General features: G+C 40.0%; 1 protein-coding gene across 2 annotated transcripts in view; it reads right to left on the bottom strand.

Annotated features, from left to right (window-relative positions):
• Positions 1-14,660, bottom strand: part of GTF2E1 (general transcription factor IIE subunit 1) — a 56,966-nt gene that overhangs the window by 33,753 nt on the left and 8,553 nt on the right. For both annotated transcript variants that reach the window (XM_052795166.1, XM_052795167.1), the window contains exon 2: positions 13,896-14,373. In XM_052795166.1, coding sequence (XP_052651126.1) covers positions 13,896-14,343 — 448 coding nt within the window. In that variant the 5' untranslated portion in view covers positions 14,344-14,373. The remainder of the gene's footprint in view (positions 1-13,895; positions 14,374-14,660) is intronic.

Below are 14,660 nucleotides of genomic sequence, written 5' to 3'. Positions count from 1 at the left end.
CGATATTTGTAAACACTTGTTTATAATTTGTCTTCTACTTAAATATAAAGATGAAATTTTGGAACAGTGCTGAAGACTACCAGAGACTCATTGGTATTTCTGAAGCATCAGACCTACTCATGTGGGATACAGAGGCTCAGAGTTGCACAGAATGGGAGACCTGCAAAAAATACCTGGTAAGCAGTATTCTGCTTCCAAAGCCGTCAGTCTAAGCAGACAAATGAAGCAATTGTGAAGAAAAGGTGTTACACATTTCCCATTTTTAAGATGGAGAACCTAAGTAGTAAGTCATAAAGCCATATGAGTATGTGGTAGAGGGGGGGATCTCTAGAGCTCAGGCCCAGTATGTCAACCTGCAAGTTTCTGCTGTGACATCTAAATGACAGAGTCACCCAAGGAACATTTAGGAGGATCCAAAAGTTGCATCCTGATGTGGGCATGGGTCAAGCTCAGGCTTAGCCACATCTTGTCTAGTTCCACAACTGAAGCTGTTTGTCCCTGCACTGGACTGTAACCACTGCAGTCTTGACAACACACAAGGCAGCAAATCCTTAACACTTGAATTCCTGAATGTGTACTACCCTACAGATTCAGATTATGATTAGGATTACATTTTGGAAGCAAATATTAAACTGCTGAGGAGCACAGCAGCCTTCATTGCTTGAAAGCAGCAAGTTCCTGTCTGCTTTACAAGTTACTGCTTTTCTGGGTCATTAACTTCCAGCTCCAGGCAGACGGAGATGAAACACCAAAGCATGTACCAGTGGCAAGACCCTTGGCAGAGAGGAAGGAATACAGGCAGGACTGAGGAACTCATTCCTCAGCAAAAACATTCCAGTCTGGACACCCAATGTTCGGTTATCACATAAAAATATTTGGGTGATAAGCAGCTCAACTGTATGTTGAGCATGTGCGGATCTCCTCGAGTTAAATACTTTAAAATCCCCCAAAGGATCAAGTCAAGCGCAGAACCAGCCCAAAGTGTTAGCTGATACCACATACAGCAGGTGAGGATTATTTCCTCTTCCTTCATCAGCTTCTCTGACATTTTTAAGATTTTACATCAATATTTTTATACACACATACATACCAGCCAATTTAATTATGACTGTTACTGACTTCTCATATGAAAAAAATGTGGGGGTGGGTTTGTTTGTTTTTCAAATTGATGTGGTCTCGTCCCAACAATCATTATATATTCCTGGGATCTTGTTTACAAAGCAGGGAGAACCACTGAGACTGCCATCCCTCCATTTCAGCTTGAGTGAAGCATCACAAATCACCTAATCCTTTGTCTTTTATGGTCATGTTACATCCTTGTCCTCCACTCACTGCAAGATCCTACATCTGCTTCTTTTTAGGCTTGAGGGTAGACAAGCAAACCCCTTTTTAATCAGTTTCACCAGCTCAGTGCAATTATTATGGAAATTAAAAAGCAGGTCTCTCCTCTCAACTCCAGTGAGTTACATTCAGAAGTTGCTAATCTTCTCTTTGCAACTTAAAACTACAGTATTCAAGTATTCCCATAATCACAGACGTTAAAGTTTACATACTCGGGTCATACAGTAAAACTGCTAAATGCATTTATTTACTTGTCACTAAGATTGTTTTCAGAAGCAGAGTAGTTTAACCCTTTTTCTCAGCCTGAACTCAGTAAACTGGATCATACTGTTTCAGACTAACAGCAAAGGTAATCCAGAAAAGACAGCCTGCCTCAGCTCCACCTGTAAGCACAACCAAACAACTTTTATGAGCCACAGTTAAGTCCCCATGAACAAGCAGGAGAGTAAGAATAAAACTATTAAACACCCCAGGAGGAAGAAAATTTTTTACTGCAAAGAGGGAAAATTCTTCCACGATGCAATTTTAGACTGGCATTATCAGAGCAATTTTGTATTATTGAGCTTTCTCCTGTTCTGCCAAAGCAGCTGCCTATTTCCTTCCTAAACCCAGATTTCCTTTAATCATTGAAGACAGGATGCTGTGTTCTGACGAAATGCCTTTCCTTGCCATCCCTGGTGGAGGGAATTAAAAGCCTTGCCAATCCTTTTGAAATGCAAATCTTCACCAAGTAGGTTTTATGCCTCTTGTTATTGTTGCCTCTCCCTGAAGAGCACGTTAGGTGGAACAGTGAACAGTGGACTCTTTATTTATTTTCTAAAATGACTATTGTCTTGCTCTGCAATCCCCTAATCTCTAAATTTTCATTGTCCTCTTTCCTCCTCCCCAAATCTCACATTTTTCAAGCAAAAAAGCTTGTCACCTCTAGATGGCAAAAAAGCTTGATCCTCCAGCAGCAAAATCATTAATTCTCTTATCTGCATAGCCAATATGGCTCGATAGAATTTCTTTCTTCAAATATTAACTATTTCTGTTACCTGTTGAGACCTTAACAGTATAAACATTCAGCCCAAATGCTTCTTTTTGTGTTATTAACAGAAAAATTCTTCCTCTGCCCCTTTTTGAAGAGCATGGGCAGGGGAATAGCATTTTAATTAAAAAGGAGGAGTACTATTAGAATGAGTAAGAAGCACACAGACCAACAATCTAATACATGACAGGAAAAAAGAAGATACTGAACATGAGCCTCCCAGGGAGCAAGGAAGTGTCAATATGAAGACTCTTAGCATAGTTTTGTTCTTTTGGTTCAATTTCAGCCCACAGTTGTGGGGGACGATGCAGAAAGATAATTACTTCCAAAAATGAAAGTTAAGTTTTGTGCAACAGGACAAAGTTCTTCAGAAAAAATCTTCTACACTGCAAAATATTCTCCCGAAGTCAGTGATAAGGGCTATACTGAATCACTAGAAGGGTTAAAGCAAGACTGAAAAATACAGTGAAAATACATATTTATGAGCAACTCTATACTGATGGAAGTGGAGTTCAGAGGGTTTTTTTTTTCCTCTATTTTAGGAGCAGAAATTAAGAATTTTACACTATTTGACAATGATACGTTAGTATCTGTAAGAACTTACAGACTCTAACATCAAGCTGTCAAGAAATTCAGACAGAAATTTTAACGTTCATAGCTGATAACTGATTAGCAGCATGCTTAACAATACAAACCTTACCTTATTTTTGGCTTTATTTTGTAATGGGACTCAAGAAAAAAAAAAAAGCAAGCAATGAATATATTACCTATGTGCATTCCCAGTTGCACTTATTCATCAGAAACCGTGGTTAGCAAGAAACAGAATGAGCACTATTGCTTGTGGAACATTTTTGTCCCTTCAAATATTTTAAATACAAATCTGTTCAACACTGGCATATTACTGTGGGTTCTCCATTTCAGTTGTGCAAGTTTTAGATATACACCAGGCTGTCTGCACTTCTGATTAAAGCAAGCAATGACAACCAACATACACTCTGTGGGCAAGGAAGGACTCTTTAGAAGAATCTGAACTTGTGTACCTCCTGCCGTCTTCTTTCAAGAGTTGCTTTGCCACAAGCATGTGTATCAGGCGATGTTTAAGTAGAACCACCAAAGTATAGATCCCTTGAGTTGGCTACCTCGTAGGCTGTGTGTCCAGGTTCAGAAAGAGTATTTCTGACACAATATCCCAATTCGCACACCTAACCTTTTTGAAATGTGCAATAGCTTCAGACATTGTGGAAGATCAAGCTCTCTTGTAGCTCAACAGAAGGCTAACGGAAACAAAGAACATTTGCTTTGCTTCCTAACTTTGTAATCCACTCAAATCTCTTGGCCCAAATCCACCCAAATGCTGTGCCTACATTTCTCCAACTACTATACTGACATAACCTTTGTCTACAACACTGATGTGCACACAGCTTCACAGCAGTCGGCCACTCTTTTGGAAAACCAGCTGACAAATTTCTTGCCCCAAAATGTCACACAAGATAGAAGGAACCAGCAACTTCCTATTAAAATGAACTTGAATATTGCTCTGGATTTGAGATTACTGTTGGTAACCTCAAACCCATCTACCATGTTTAAGAACCAGATTGAATCTAGCAGGGACACAAATAGTTCTTATTCTTGTAAATGAACGAAAGCAGATTTTGTGCGCTGGCTGGGCATGTGTGGATGGCAACTGCAAAAAGTGTATGTTTGGCATGTAGGGGGATGGCATTACTGCCAGCTCTCAAGCATTTCCATTAGGGCACCTGCTGCAGTTTCACTTGGCATGCTCCTGCAAGCCACTTCATCCTCACAATACTCAGCTATTGTGAAAACTGGCTAGCAGAAACCATCCTCATTGGACCCCCTGCAGCACAATTGATCAGCTCACTACAGAAACCCCATGTTTTTCACTCATTCATACAATTGATATTTCTTGGTAAGCTGGGAAACCAGTCTGAACTGACATGATAACAGAAAGAACAGCTTGAATGTTGCCAGAGGGGAAGTTGTTAATTTTTCAGACAATGTAACAGATTAGTGGAAAGGATATTTGTCCAAACTCACAGATCAAGGTTCAAATGTACACCTCTTGAGTACAGAATTAAGTGGCAACAGGGACCAACTTTGACCTTTTCAACACATGACAATGTATTCGCATCTTTAAAGTGTGAAAAGCTAAATGCAACCCCCCCCCCAAAATTAAAAAAAAAAAAAAACAACAAAAACAACCAAAACCCCATACAACCCAAAACCAACCCACCAAAAAATACCAAAACAAAAATGCACACCCCACCCCCAAAAACAACCACCCACACCAACCTAAAAGCACTTTACCAGACTGGGAAGAGAAAGAGTCTCTTCCCTCCTCTTCCCATCCCTCAAGAGTAAGAGATTTCACTCTTCTGCCACAACTGCTTTTCATCAGGCTAGTCTCAAATTCAGGCATTGAAAAAGAGATCAAAGAACAGAAGACTACTTCACTAGACATACTGAACGTTAGGCCCGCCTGAGAAGGCATATTCCTTTAACAAGAAGCAACTGAACTTGGAACACTTTACCTTGCAAGGTATGGTATAACATCTTACCTTGCAAGGTGTTACAATTTCTACTTCTGCCTGTAGAGGACTTACTTTTCATCCTCAAAAAAATACTATAAAGTTCCAAACACTCAAACCAAGCAAGTCAGAACTCCTCTAACCGGAACTGACTTCAGCAAACCATTCTGGGCAGCTTTCATTTGTGTTCTAGAGTTTGTGTACAGCTTAGTAGTGTTTTCAAGACTTCTACATCTACTTGTTTAAATGACCTTTTGGTCAGGGCTCCCAAAAGACTCCTTCAGATGGGCAAGAAGTTTCTGCTATGTGCCTCCACATAGCAAAAAGACAGACACATCTCTGGTGCATCTGAGAGCTACATGCAGAAAATGGGGAAAAAAAAAAATCCTTAAGTAAAATACTGCCTCTTGAAGAAATACCAGATGACCACAGATACTTTCCCTTTCCACTTCACCCTGCAGAACTTGTGAATAGTTGAAGAAAAGCTGATCGAATCTACCTAATGAAGCATTTCACAGTAAAGCCCCTGTTACCACCAATCTTACAAGACTTACTCATAGACTCATGAAGGATTCATACAGGTGCCTATGACATTCTACTGTTACTTCATCGGGACTTACCATTTTTGACCACCATAATTATAGTATTACTATGCCATCTCACCACCCGTCAGGCAACACTGACAATGCATCAGCACCACGCCTGACCTGCAGCATGCGCTGGAAGACATATTTCAGTAGGATGGACACACTTGGGCCTCTAACTTCTACCCTGATAGCACTTTGGGAAAAAACACACCATGTGTATTACTCTGATCTCAATGTGAAAACAAAAAGACACTAGTTTTTTCTGGCCAAGGACCCAGTGCAGCTATACAAAGACAGTCCAGGGGCCCAGTCAGCAGTTCAAAATATGTTTCTCCAGAGCACTGTATGGGATACAAGCTAATAAGCTCTGCCAGGGAGCCACAGCAGGTTACCAGTGAAGAATAAGGCATGCAAGGTGCTCTACAGGCATAGCAGTGCTGTAACTCAGTTGTGAAATAGCAACTTGATCACAGCCTGCAATGTATAGGCGGAATTGCCTACATGTATTTATTTCTTGGGCATAGTTTAGGTAGTAAACTCCAGAAAATTCAAAAGATATCAACTGAATTTGCTTCTGCATTTCACAACAACAATATTAGTCTACATTTCATGCTATGGTTTCCCCTTCCGGCTGACCTGGGTTTGCAATTACAGAAGGGAAGCAATGTAACATTTAATGTCTTAAATAGAAGGAAAAAAAAAAAAAAAAAAAGAAGCACCTTCAGAACCACTTTGTATTACCTAGAGGAACACTGAGTTGCTCATTCATCTCAGCGTGCAGACCATTTTTAGCCCAACTAAATTAAAAATACTGTAACAGAATTTTTGAACATTCAAAGACATTTCTCTTGAAAAGGTAAATTAAACATTCAAAAAATGGACTGCATGAGACACACATCAAATTATTGATCATTCAGAAGCGCCGGATGATTTAATACATATTCAATATAAAATTGTAAAAGAAGAGAGGAATCCTTTCCTCAGTAAGAGCTATTTCTGCTCCAGCTCATATGCATGACCTCAGCAACTCTGAGCTGACAAGAGTTCTTCCCTCTGTCCTACTGTGGATAAATTGATCCAGACAGTAAGCAGAGAAAGACGCAACTGGACACAGGGAATATCCAAAGGAAGCTTATTAGGAATTAAGGAACTTTTTTTTAAACTTCAACCAAGAAGACTACCCTAAAATACCTATTGAGCCAACATACTACACCCTCAAATTGTATCCAACAGCAGAGAGACTGCAACACAAGTAACAGGATTCTCCCTGAGCTCCTGATCCAACTTACAGATACCCATGCCTAAAAGGATGACATGCTTTGCAGATGGTATTACCAAGGATGCAGTTTCAAAAGAACAGCAAGTCACTAGAGTAAAAGATAGGAATGCTACAGTCCAGCTTTCATCACTGCAAATGGCTTAGCAATATTCACAGATTTTAGAGAGATCTTGCTGTTATCTATTTCAATTTGCAAAGCCAAGAGAAGAGTGAAAAGTGATAACCTTTACTTGAAGGGCAATTATTTCTTGCACTTCTAATAATAAAATGTCCTTTGCAGACAAAAAAAAAAGGTATCAATAGTGTAAGTCAGGGCATGTGTTTATCAGATACTGTCTTTAACCTAAGAGACACAGCACACCAGCCAGAGGTCAATGTGGAACACAGGGAAGTGACCAGCCAGCACTCTACGAGCAACAGCTTTTCTGAATCCTCCAGTCTGATGTTCTGCATAGCACAGGCTAACACTACCTTCACCTGCTTCTCCACCAAGCTGAGAGATCTGTGGTTAGACTAGATAGTTATCTTCCAGACAGGGTGTCCAACCCGCAGGGAAAGAGTTCAAGTAGAGATGAAACCTACACATCCCTTTCAAGTCATTCTAAAGAGTATTCTTACTTTTAGAAAAACATGCATTAATTCTGATATGTTTTTCTCAATTTTCCCTTCCCTGTGGCTCCAGGCCTTATCAAGCTGAAGCAGAGTAAAGCTGACAGATATACTCTTGGAGCTTTTGCCAGAAATTTGAATAGAAACAGAGAAACTAAGCAGAGCATGGGCAGTTTCCTTCTGTTGGTGTTTGCCAAAAGCTCTCAGTGGCAGCACAGACAAACAAAATGAACAAAATGCGCCTGTAAAGTCAAGAAAAATCACACTGATGGGTTTACATACACTTGGAAAGCTAACAACAATTAAAAAAAAAAAAACCAACTTCACAGAATTTGAAGTTGTTCAAAACAGAATTGCTCTGAATCCTTTCTTTTTCAAGGGAAGTTTCTGGTATGCCAATTTACAAAAAGACTTTTAAAGTCCTGATTTTGGCTGGTAAAAAGCCGCAAATTGTTGTAGTGGTAATATCATATAGCACATGCACGGCAGTACATGGTAGACAAAGCTATCCAGAATGCCTGTTCTGAAAATCATTGAACCCAAAGGACAAGAATCAACACCATAAAGATCAAACAGGATTGACTACATAGTGTGAATATGTAGAATAAATAGCTTTAAGTGATTTTTTTTTTTTTTTCCTAATGGCTGGAAGGGACAGAACACAAAAAGAGATGTACCAGAAATGGACACAAGAGCTCCACAAGAACAGGCAAAAAACAGGGAGAAGGGGAAGCATAAGAAAAAATTAACAAAATAGACAGGACAGGCTCAAAAGTAATTTGAATCAGATAAGGAAGATTTGAAGCTAGTGTAGAACTTGCCTGAGGAAGTGGAAATTCAAAACAAGAAGAGAAGACAGATGTGTTCCCAATAGCTCACTGAGGATGAAGTGAAAAGCTGAGCACTCAGAAGAAAAGGCAGTAGCTCTACAAGTCAACACATAAGACCAAAGCAAAAATCAAAGACTAGTCAAATTTCGAATCTCAGTAACAGGGCCCAAACCATACAAACGCTCAGCTGCATACAGGCTGCCTGAATGTGATATAAGGTGCCTTGTGACAGGTACAGAAAACCAGTCTCTGAACACGTTATGTGCAATTCTGCTATGAAGTACAAAAATGACATGAGAGGCTGACAGTTAAAACGAGTTAAAATGAAATTCAAGGTGTTGTCTTCCCTTCTATAAAACTGATATTGCCACCTTCAATCTGTTCTTCCCAAATTAAATTTCATATCAGCACACAAAATAAGAAAGGGATCCGGGTACACAGTATGTTACTATTACAGTGCATCTTCAGGAACAGTAAGATAGCTATATCCAAAATCATTCATCAAACCAAGAGCAAACTGTGGGAGGGCAAAGAGTAGACAAGTAATTAGCTGCTATGATTTCCAATAACAACAAAAGACTCCAGTGATTACAACAGCAATTAAGAACATCCCAACAGCATCATCTTCCTGATTCACGTTACCCACTTATCTTTCATCCTTTTCCTTCCACTGTTATTCATCTTATCTAACTGAATGTTATGGTGAGGACAATGTATAGATGTACGTAAGAGAGAGACCAACTATAATTACAATTTACTGTTAACATCAAGATTTTTCTTCACAGTAACAGAAGGGAAAGAAACACAAGACTGGATAAAAATTATATTGCAAAGGTAGAAGAGAACAGAGGAAAAACTACTTCATCTAGCCTTATATTTTCCTTCTAACATCAAATTCACCTGCTATGCTGGTGAGTATCCTGATACGGTTTGGCATTTAGAATACCTAAGGAAATCCAGGGCTGAATAATAGTGTGATGCACTGCGGGATCTCATTTCTGTCACTCCTTCACTTCAACTCCACTCTCCCTTTTGCAGTTTCTAGTCACATACTTCCTTTCAAATTGACCTTGAATTTGACAGTCAACTCCAACGCTACACTAGATTTACAAATATGATTAGGGTATAAGAACAGGATACATCAGAGAGACCTTCCCCAGCCAGATCCAATTAATCACGCTACAGAACACATATCCATGAACATAATTTCCAGTTTTGTGACATTCAATAAATTAATCAACCCAAACGCGTATGTATAGAGAAAAGACAGCTCCCTCTACTGGGTGAGACAATGCAGCTCCTCCTCTCCTTCCCCCCAAACTCCACAGAACAGACTTGTGCATATTTAATTCTCCAAGAATTTTTTTTTTTTTAAATCCAATCCACAAGATGGTATCGAGTTGTTTTGGTTGCTCTGCAATATCAGGAATTGGCCTACAGAAACCAAATTTCCATAGTTTCTACATTCAAAAGCACAGAGAAGAAAATTCTTCCCACAGGCCTGTGTAAGAGCCTGATGAAGTAATGTTCTATCTCTAGGTGAAACACTTGAAAACCCATATGTTGGTGTTCACTGTCAGCCCAGCTCTGGGAATAGATGGATTTCAGCAGTGTTATTCACTGTATGCATTTAACAGCTGGCTTTTCTTACTGCTATTCAGTTGAACTTTCTTGTACATCCCTGCCTCAAGACATAGCCCTTACCTTGTTTAAGGGAATAGCTGCAGCTTTCCACCTACATGAGGCTTCATCACAACGGCAGCTGCGTGCAATTGCTCACATGCAGAATAGAAAGTGATGAAAAATCAGAGCACAGGTAGACAGCAGACAATGGCACAAGTGAAAGGCAATGATCTATATTTCAAGTGCTTATATTAGGATCTTCTAGGAAAACTACAATCTTTTTCCTTTCTCAGCCATCCCATCTGAAACACAAGGCTAGAAGTAACACCTTTCATTCATATAGCATTACTATTTTTCTTCCTGTAGATCTCAAAACGCTCACAAAAGTGGGTAAGCACTGTCCGCTCAGCGTAACAACCCAGCCTTCACCAATTCCTGTCAAAGGCACTACCAGGTCAATAGGCAAACCGCAAATCTGCGACCTCTTGAATGAAAAAGATCTTCTTAGCTTTGCTAAAAATTTCCACAGCAAACTTTTGCAAAATAAAAGCACCCAGTGTCCAGGCTGTTTGCCTCTAAAAGCAGAAGTTACTGATACTGCTTCTTTGGAGGCAACAATAAAAACTGCCACTGAGGAGAAAACATAATATCTGAAGATCTGTTCAAGCTCTTCATTTAGAGCATAGGGGACTAAAACTCATGACCTGGGCACACCGTGGTTAGAGCTGGCAGGCACTCACTGGTCAACCAAGTGACTCCTCCAACACAACATGTTTCTTTTCTTCTCACTTTTCAAAAGATCACTTTCCAAGTTGAAGCAGCAGCAAAACTCTAGGTTTTTTTGTCACCTTGACTTTCACCATCTGACTGTTTAACATTGCAAAATTCCTGTCCTTGAACTTCCTACGAGTACCAGACAACCTTTGTTCAACCTTTGACAGCACAGTAAGTTTTTGGAGCTTTTTTGGTTTGAGATGTTTAATGGCAGAAAAAGGTATGGAGAAAAATCATACAATACTTTTAAAAACAGAGATATCACACTCTCAAAGTAACATTTATACCATTTTAAATCTACATTTAAAATTACCTTAGTGGCAAACTTGCTACTCTGTTCAAAAATATTTTTCCAAATAAATCTGATGAACAGCAACCAAAGCACATCTATAGCTATGTGCCCTGAAAACATATCCTTGTTACTATCGATTATTTTCTTTCAGCAGACACACTTCCACCTTCCAAAACCATGAATAATCACATCTTTGGATGAAAAATAACTACCTCAGTTTATTTCAAAATTATTCACAAATGGAGTAGAGCACAGAGCTGAAAAAGCCCTACTTTCATTCTACAATAATTGCTCAGAGTTTGCATTTGAGTTTTAACTAGGGAAGAGGAAAGTGAAGCAGAAGTAAACATAAGACATCTAAATCATACCCAGCTCTGACTGACAAGGACAAAAAGACAAGCAGCAGATAGTGAAACAGGTTGTCTTTTAATGACAGGTCGCAGCTTGCTCTAGTCTAGCGCAGAGAATGCCTTCCATGCTCTGCTTGCTCCATGGACTAACAAACTTTGGCCCCACAGGCCTTTTAACTCAGAAAATGTTATCAACATGGTTGCAGTCCAGGAGTAGCTCAGGTAAACCATGACTGAAATTCATGTGGCTTTCAGCTACTCTTCAGCAGTTGTACTGTCATGAGTTTCAATGCATGGGAGAGGTTTATGTACAGCCCTGAAATGGGCTTAAAGACATGGTTGGAAAAGGATGGCTATTCACTATCTAGTAAACCTTGTTCCTCTACATGCCTTGTCTTCATAAGCTCCCTTCTGTGAGAGACCCAAAGGTGTCTCAGTTCTTTTCTAATACGGAATTCCAAAGGAGCAGGAAACCTATGCAGACAACACAATCCACTGCAATATAAAGCAGCCATTCTCACTGAAAAAAACCAAACAAAATTGTTCACTTATTTTCCTGGAATGGAAACAAGCAGCTATCTCATGGTTTGGAGACAGCATGAGCCCTTCTTAAACAGTAACTGGAGAGCCCTATCCAAACTGGTTTTCATGTAAAAGCTCTTGAGAAACAACAGTATCATCACACACTACCTAGACGAAGCTATCATTGACTTAAAAGTTATATAAGGAAAAACAGAATATACATAAATTCTAAACACGTATGTTCTTATTGAAAGTAAGTGAAGGTAAACTGGCTGTCTTGTTATTTGCATTAACACTGACGGAAACCAACTGCTGGGGATTGCTGAGAAAACAGCACTCAACCTTTCTTTCCATCAGCAAAACTGCAAAACACTCTGTGTGCCAGTGAATGATTTTGCACTGTGAAGGCAGCCAGCGCCTGTACTGCAGAAAAACCCTCGGTTGACCTCATCAATTCCTGGAGCACAGGCCTTGCTGTCAAAGCTGAATCCCAGCATTATTGTCTTCTGCATCTCCTCGACAGCCAGTTCTTTGCTCTTGGAACTCGCTGCCCACACAGGCTGGGAGGATTCACCTGCAAAGTGTTACAGGTCCCCTTGGGATGACTGTCTCACACTCCCAACTATGTTTGTTCTCTGCACAGGTTCACTGCTCTCTCCTTAATGAAGCAAACTGCAAAAGTGCTATTGCCCTTCAGCCCAACACCCACAACTGTAGCTGCCACAGATGATCATTACTGTAGAGAGCATGTGCAGTTTCTGTACTCGGTGGTGAGCATAGAAAATCTGTGCTGGCACTGCTGGTTTTGGTGCTCCATGAGGGAACAACTTCTACTCGGAGAGCTGCGCTGAATTACAGCAACGGTCATTATTTGACTTAGCGGATTCTGCTTCTCTAGTACTAAATATCGTTTTCACATTTGTTCACGTAAAAGGAGCTTCACAGATCTTGATCTTTGGAGGCAGGAAAGAGGGAAAATGACAGGCTGAACGTTTGTTGGGTGTTTGCCCTTCTCCAAAGCAGATTAGACATCTGATGTAACCCTAGATTAAAAGCTTCAGGACCACTAAACAATGAGTTTTTACAGTTTCTCACTATGATAACTGACACAAAGCACCACACTCCAATGTTTCTGAGAGCTCTCCTGACTTTTGCTCTTTTATTTTTCTGGAAAAAGCAAGATCAGGACAAATATTTCAAAGAAAAGAATTAAAAAGTAGAGAAACTAATTCAGAAGGTGGAAGCCAAACACCCAAACCCTGCTCCCTGCCTTCCCCCTAAAATAATCCTAGTTTACACTAGCAAAATAGGATCTTATCAGGGGCAGGTGTTTTTCCCTTTCTTCCCTGGCACAGAAGACACAAAGTATTTGGACTGCCCCTGTAGACAATGACACCCAGAAAAGATTCTTATTTTATATGCATGAGAGATATGCACCTCCACTGAGACCGAGACACACACTTGAATAAGAATCTTGTTTACTCCCAACCACATAAAGTCTGTAATTAATTTTTTTTAACTTTCATGATACTGCTTTACACTGGGGAAGCAAGGTTGTGCAGTATAATGAACTGGCTAGGAGAAAATTAAACAGTAACAACTCACTCCTTGCATGATCATCTCTAAATTACAAATTTTTTGCATACCAAAGTCAACTATATATATGCCCTTTCTGCAAACTACCAGTAAGTCATAAAATTTACAGGCAAGACCAGGTTATACTGAAAAGCCACCAGCTTCCAAAAAGGACAGACTGTCTCATTCACCCTTTAATTTGATTGTGATAAGACCTCAATTTCTCTATTGCTTGGCACTCAAAACATTTGTACAAACATTTTACCAACATTGCTATTTGTTTGTACCGACTGCATAAGAACTACTGCATCCACTACCAAAACAACTACCAGTGGTGCAGCAAAATATGACTGTTAGGTCACAGCAAGGATTTACAGTACTTTTGTATTTTATTCAAGTATTTACCACCTGCAGAAACAGAGTACCCAATATCTCTGGCCAGGCTCAAAAGAATTAGCCCAAGATGTTTCCTTAAAGTCCAGCACTTACATGATGAAGGAGAGAGCAACAGCATTCTGTTACCTGTACTCTTACCTGTCCTGGGGTCAAACAGCTGGTTGGCCTCCAAGTCTGTGAAAGTGCTGAAGCAAATGGGGCACTTAAAAGAGGCGCGATTGGTGGAGTCTCTTTCATCTGTCTCAATCCTCCTCCTCATGTGGTCCAGCTTGTACTTCACCACATTAACCAGAAGACGGTAGTTGATGAAGTAGTAGTTGTGACGGGTGGTTTTGCCATCTGGAGCTGTCTCTACCCTCATCCTGCATTTGATAAACTTGTCACCCTTGAGGGTGTTGAGGACAGCCCGCAACTGCTTCCTATCAAACTTAAGGAGCTCTAACATGTCCTCTTCCTTCACACAGGGGTTCCTGATGAGAATGTCCAGAGCCAAAGCATGTTCAATGCCATAAAAGCCACGCACCACATATTTGGCAAGGCGTTTGAGAGCTGCTGGGACCTCAGTGAGGACGTCTGGGTCAGTCATAGCAGGTTCAGATCTCAAGCTTCATGTATACTGCAATGAAAAAAAAGGCAGAAGGATTCTTAGCTAGTCTTCTGACTTCTGAACTTTTATCTCACTTAGAGCTAAGAAAAGGATGGTGTATTTTCCATTTCTCTTTCCCAAGCTCTCTACTGTCTCCTTGAGGTGTTAATAATGCCAATGCTACAGAAGTAGAATTAGGAAATGGTACCTCTCATTCATAACAAAACAACAGAAAACTTAAAAAAAAATCACACAAGAAATTGGTACCATAACTTACATCAGATTTCATTTCTACTCACTCACAGCCAAGAGAGCTG

The sequence above is a fragment of the Harpia harpyja genome, chromosome 8 (genome assembly GCF_026419915.1).
Source record: "Harpia harpyja isolate bHarHar1 chromosome 8, bHarHar1 primary haplotype, whole genome shotgun sequence".
Classification (NCBI taxonomy): domain Eukaryota; kingdom Metazoa; phylum Chordata; class Aves; order Accipitriformes; family Accipitridae; genus Harpia; species Harpia harpyja.
Note: the sequence above shows the minus strand (reverse complement) of the source record. Positions and strands in the feature narration are given on the sequence as shown.